General features: G+C 38.1%; 1 protein-coding gene across 1 annotated transcript in view; it reads right to left on the bottom strand.

Moving 5' to 3' along the window:
- Positions 1 to 1,143: 1,143 nt before the first annotated feature.
- The window catches only part of fam135b (family with sequence similarity 135 member B), a 47,023-nt gene continuing 41,680 nt past the window's right edge, over positions 1,144 to 6,486 (bottom strand). The window contains exons 19-20 of the mRNA XM_051390419.1: positions 6,246 to 6,359; positions 1,144 to 4,903 (exon numbers count right to left, since the gene is read on the bottom strand). Coding sequence (XP_051246379.1) covers positions 4,698 to 4,903; positions 6,246 to 6,359 — 320 coding nt within the window. The 3' untranslated portion in view covers positions 1,144 to 4,697. The remainder of the gene's footprint in view (positions 4,904 to 6,245; positions 6,360 to 6,486) is intronic.

Below are 6,486 nucleotides of genomic sequence, written 5' to 3'. Positions count from 1 at the left end.
ACTAGGAAAAATTCCTAAAGATGTACAATAAAGTGCTGCTCCATCACTGACGGACTTATTAAACAACCTCATAACTGAGCACCACTTAAATTATACACTTCAAAAGTTTAGAATCTATCGCCAAATTCATGACAAACCAACTTGTTGTCAGCATGACGCAATGAGACAGCATTGTACTGAATCTTTTTGTTAGGTTGCACTTCAAATGTAGTGAGAAACACTAAACTGAGGATCTTTGTCTCTGTGGCAGGGAGGCAACTGCAGTGATCAAACTCTTTTCTGTTTCTTTGCTTTGTTTTGAACAGGGTCATTGCCGCTCACAGTGAATTAACATCATCATGACAGTTGACAATTTACAGCAGTTAGCGATTGCAATGAAAATAGGAATACTGAATATAAAAACTGGTTTATGGAACTTGGAATATTGCATGGCTGACTTTTAAAAACTTACTCTTTTTTAAATCTCACATACCCCCTGCAGGGTTGTGGATGAAATTCGGATATAGTTGTAGTTATAGTATGCTCCTTGTAATTAACAAAATTACATTAAAATTGATTAAGTCTTAAAAATACTAATTAAAATAATATAATATATTATAAAAGTATGTTCATTTATTATATAATAAGTTATAAAGGTTATCAAACACTGGCCTATAATAAATTCTGTATGTGTATAAATACAATATTAAGGAATTGCATTAATCACTTGAATAATAAATTGGTATCATCAAAAAAGTTATTTTTCTTGCTTTAGAAAATTAACAACAATAACGTGATTGAAATGATTGCGCTAACTTAATGAACCATGAGCTCATCAGCTGCTTTTTGATATTTTGACATTAGGATGGTTGTTTATTTTAAAAAACAAAAACAAAACAGGTTTCTCCACATTTAAAATGAGGAATTTAGTATGTTGATATTATACCTGGTGGAAACGTGTCTAAGAAAGTGTTAATAATGTTTAAGAATATCTCTAAATCCTTTAAATAGTGCATTTTCATTGGCTGAGATCTATTTGCTGTCTGTTACAATGGACGCAGGGGTCTGAAGGGGTTAAACTAGATTTGAATTGGATAGGATATTACAACATTAAAGTTAAAAATGTTCTGAAGCAAACTGGAAATTGAAAGCCAAACAACATAATAATGCAAAAGGAACATTTTTAATTGTAACATCATATCTGTTATAATAATACTATGCTATATATATATATTTGTATTTATATTTTTACATAGGACACAAGCTACTAAGGAATACATACAGTACAGTCAGCAACATAGAAAAATATTAGAGCAGTATTGGCACAGATGAAGTAGGATTTACTGTACTTTACATGTTATACATTCAGCAAAAAAACTGCAGAATGAAATAAATACATGTTCCTCACAGTGAAGTCAAACATTTTTTTTACATTCAGTTCAAACACATGAAGGATGTCCCAGCAACGCGCAGACAATGATATCACATCTCCTTTCACAGACATGTTACACACCCTCCTCCCTCCACACACACACACACACACACACACACACACACACACACACACACACGCACACACTACACATGAACTGGACTCTCAGTAAAGGGCAATCAAATACAAAAAGGTTCAAGTCAGCTAGTTTTGAAGGTTGACAGCACTTGCAAGGATCTATTGGATTTATGGATCACCTCTGAATTCACTCTCAGTTATTACAGCAGCATAAATGTACAGACGTGTTTAGTCATAAAAAACAAAAAAATACAGAATGGAGTTCAGTGTAATGTAGATACAATTCTTTCTGATCTAATACGGCGCCTGCAAGTGAAACCTTTTACAGGACAGAAATCCATTTCATGAAACAATTTCAAACCTGTATTTGCCCACTTTTTCCCTCCATCGACCCCTTTGGGTAAACATACATGGCCCTAAACGCAAACAAGCTAAAGCCTCATCCATATACAGTATGTGTTGTGTGTTTGTGGTTGGGGGGTAGGGGGTGTTGAGAAATGATGCATGATGCATGGCAGCTCCTACAGATTGCTTACACAGCTTTGCTTAGTGGCTTTTTGAGAACGGTCTCTGCGCCCTAAAGGAGCCCATTTGATTAGAGTCAATCACGGTGACACTCTGCTTACCATGCAGCGCCCCGGCAAAGGCTTCGGAACAAAAAAGAGCACTTTGCGATGTCATCTTTTGTACTCTTTGAAGACGATACAATGCTTGAATGCCCGAGACGGACAGCCGTGGTTAATTTTTACAACAAGTGCAGGATGCGACCTTCAGATCTAAAGAAGCAGTGCATGTACAAACAAAACCCCCCCAAAAAACACAGGGAAAATAGCTGTCTGGATTTTGTAAAGCTAGTGGTAAAGCTAGTGGAGGTTGATTCAAGGTTGTCAATAAAGTGCACTTGCCATCAAACCAGTGCAAAGGTTAAATATAGCTCTCTGTATGTACATAACTACATATGCAGCAGATGCACGACCACTGCTGGATATGAGACGACTGTGGCAACACTATGATAACAGCTCTCTAATGTCAAAATGTAAACATCATTTGACGGACAGCACAGTGATGAAGAAACGGCCCTCACCACTGTGAAACGACATCTCTCGTGTCACACTCGAGTGCAGCGGCCAAGGTTGCGGAGAGGAACATTTCTTTAAAAAAAGCATACATTTAATTTCGCTGATGAGATGATCAAAATATGGCATCGTATGTCCAAGAACACGAGACAGCGTCTGCTACGACGGCGCTTCCCTGCTATCGCCATGCATCATATTGACCTTGGTTTCTAGAAAATGACAGTGTTTGTGGGAGAATCTTGGCAGTGGGTCCGTGTAATGCCAAATCATCCAGTATCCCAGAAAACAAAGCAATGACACCGTGATCTACGCCATTTAAAAAATAATGAATTTCAAAGTCCCTTATGCGATCTATCCTTGTGTAGACAATTTTAATCTATAATTTAAAATGGCTCATTAAGAAAGTGATGGTCATTAGACCATGAGATTGTACTGTACAGTCATGGATAATGTGTTTCTCTTTCACATTATGTGTACAACATATTTGCTGTTAGTTATATCAGTAAGCCGGTTTTCCATCTCCCTGTCACATAATTCAGGGGACAAAATGGTGTGCTGTGCATCTTAATTAGGTTTTAGTGGTAGTTATAATGCTATAGATTGGCTTCAATACTGGTAGTTTATCAAATGAATTGACCGTTTGCTAAACCCCTGCCCTGAAGAGCAATATCTCAGTCATACCTTTGTAACCATAACTGGTTATGCAGTGGTAAGAGAAGTGCTTGGCATTCAAAGAGTTTCAAGAGTGTCTCTTTGTAGCCTTTCCAAAGCCAAGCAAAAGCAAACATTTAATGTGAGCTGCAAACATTAGCATGTCCGGCTAACTAGCTAACTAAAGTAGGATTCAGGCGTTACTTGCAAGGCTGAGGAGCACATCACTAACTAACTAGGTAACAGCAGTTTGTTCCAGGTTACATTATAAAAAGGCCCAATCAGGACTAGCATCTCAAGTGTGCAGTATCTCTCTTTTGTATGAAGCCGGTCCTGGAAGTTTGTACATTTTCAAAATTCATCAGTCCTCATCCAAAGGCCTGTTTGTTTTTAGTGTTAAAATGTATCCGTAGTGCTTGAAAATAAGAACATGTACACGAAGCAGCCAAAGAGGACTATGTTAGAACGAAATAACAGTCTGATCTTACATTAACATTATATATACATAAGTGTAGCTAATATTAGAACTGTGAGTGGTAATCTGCCACCGTTATCACTAGAAGTCTAGAAAGCTTGGCTATGCATAGCAACAGTAACAAAGGAGGGCGGGGCTCTGCAAATTATCAATTCATTAATCTAGTCAATGTTGCTATCGATCAGTGCAAACAATTAATGAAAACACGGAGGCTAACACAGCAGGTACAGCCATTTGGTATCAAAGATACTGTATTGCTCACTGTAGCCTTATACTTGCTATCCATGGACTAGTTGAACTGGTGCACAGTTAAACATAAGTGGATGTATGAAAAAGCAGATATCAGCTATATTGAATGAAAGGCTACATGGGGTAACACTGCCTCCATCGTTATAAACACTTTGATTCCATTTGATAGATTTGATGGTAACAACACATAAAAGATCACATTTAGATGGACTACTTACACTGTAGACACATAAGCAGATAAAAAATAAATAATTTAAACAATATATTCATTTCTGTATAAAGGAACATCTATGTTTTGTACAACAAAATACTAAATGTACAATCAAGGGGATAAATGCTGCGCATCTATTGCCTCGGTTCTAAGGATAGTTTAAGACTATCATCGCTGTGACCCTTCAATCAACCAGTGCTCTAAACCAACTCTAAAGGGAACAAAGTTAAATGCTTTCGACCACCATTAGCATCTGTTAGAATTCTGGCTTAGAGGTTATTCATAAGGCCAACAAAACATCTACAATCAATCATGTGATAGATGTTTCATTTTGCATGGCTACACGTCAAACTCAGACTTCTGAGTTAGCAATTGAAACAGTCACAATACACTGATCTTTTAATAACCGTTGCTAACAATCCTAACAAGTGGGATATACAGGCCTTGCCTCATACCGGGGATTATATACATTGAATATACTATACAAAGTGAAGGTTAAGACCTTGTCCTCCAGATCAGCTCCATAAACCTGCAGTGCTAGCACCTTTATTTGAAGTAGTTGAGCCCCGCCACTAAGAAGAACTTCTCCAGGAAAAGCTCAGAGTCCAAGACAGCGATGTGGGCGGCCCGGCCAATCAGGGTGTTAGCCGTGTTCGGCAGAGCGTGGAACACGTTCTGGCGGATCAGCCGGCACTCTTTGGCCTCCACAAGCGGCTGCAGGAGGTTGTTGATCATCTCAGTGTACACGGGCCCTTCAGTGCAAAAATGGAAAGGAACAGTGAGTGCTACTACATACATGATACATTTTTTGTATTGAAATCCCAGCCAAGAAATACAATGATCTGGCACTTAACCCTCAAAAAACATTGAGCAAACGATATATAACATACAGAGGTAGTGGTAGGTGAATTTTGGAACAGTTGGACAGAGCCAGGCTAATTGTTTGCACCTGGCTAAGCTAAGCTAAGCTGTAGCTTGATATATATACGATGCAAACATGGGAGTGGTATCAATCTTCTCACTAATGATAATGGAGTGAAACTACTACTAGTCATACTGCTTTAAGGACATGATGTAGTAGTGCAGTAAAAGAAAGATCCTTGACAGACCACTAGTTGTGATCAATACGCCCTGGAGATTCAGCAATTTATAAACATTAAAAAAACACTCAAAAATGAAAAGAACATGAGATGTATGGAAACATGTGGCAATGCACAGCAAGTCATCCATATTGCTGTACATTCTCATCACTTAACAGGTGAGTTGATCAAGAGGACATTCTCCTGAAAAACGCCCAATCCAGTTAAAGGGACAACATCATTTGTTTCATTGCTGAGCTTTAGTGTCATATGATGTACCTTACCACTGAAAACAAATAGTGGAAACACTAAATCACTGTCTTTAAAACAACACAGTAAAGACAACTGTCAAAAGGTAATGAGATTTGTAATTAATGATAAACTGATGTGATACATTGATCTGTATCCGTGCAGTGCTTAACTCATTAAGTAGACTGGGTATTGGCAAGACTTGACCAATTACAAGTCTTGACCAAGGTCTGATAAAATACAATTTCTTTGTCACGTTTCTTACAAAAAAACAACACAATTTTATAAACTTTGGAAAACAACATAATGAATTATTGCCTCATGCAGCAATTGCAGGAAGAAGTGTAACAGAGCCACATTACTGACAGATTACTGAGTCAGCAGGCCAATTTAAGTATTGCCAGTTACACAGGAATACTGTATCTATTGTTAGGCTTGCTAACGTTAGCTAATATTAGCCTCCATAACCTACTGGTCATACCAGACCAAATAGGGCTGTAGCAGCAAAACCAATGAGTGTACTGAATTGAGCAGGCGTACATTCCATTGCTTATGAACATCTTTCATTTGGAGGAGGAAGGATGTGTTATTTGTATAAAAATGACACAGTGTCACTTTAAATAATCCCAATTCGGTTTCACACAGTGATGTTTAAAGACACACTGTTAAAGGATTGGTACTCAGTAGTAGGAGAGAAAAATATGGGATTGTTGTTCTAAAATGTTGAAAACACAAAGAAAAGAGGGTTAATATATGCAGGTCTGACCTGTGGTCCTGTCTTTAAGAGCAGTTTTGCACATCTCTATTCTGGCTGAGTGGAAAGGAACATAACGGTCCTGTGGAGACGCCACCAACACCACATTCTTGAAGAACTGGATCCCTGAAAGGACACAAAACAAACTAGTAAATGAAACTGCAGAGTGTCTGTGTGTGTGTGTGAGAGAGAAAGAGAGAGAGAGAGAGACGTGGAGAGAGAGGAAGACAGAGGAAAGGAGTGAATTGGTTGT

This window comes from Dicentrarchus labrax, unplaced genomic scaffold, assembly GCF_905237075.1.
Source record: "Dicentrarchus labrax unplaced genomic scaffold, dlabrax2021, whole genome shotgun sequence".
NCBI lineage: Eukaryota > Metazoa > Chordata > Actinopteri > Moronidae > Dicentrarchus > Dicentrarchus labrax.
This window is presented reverse-complemented; position numbering and strand designations above follow the sequence as displayed.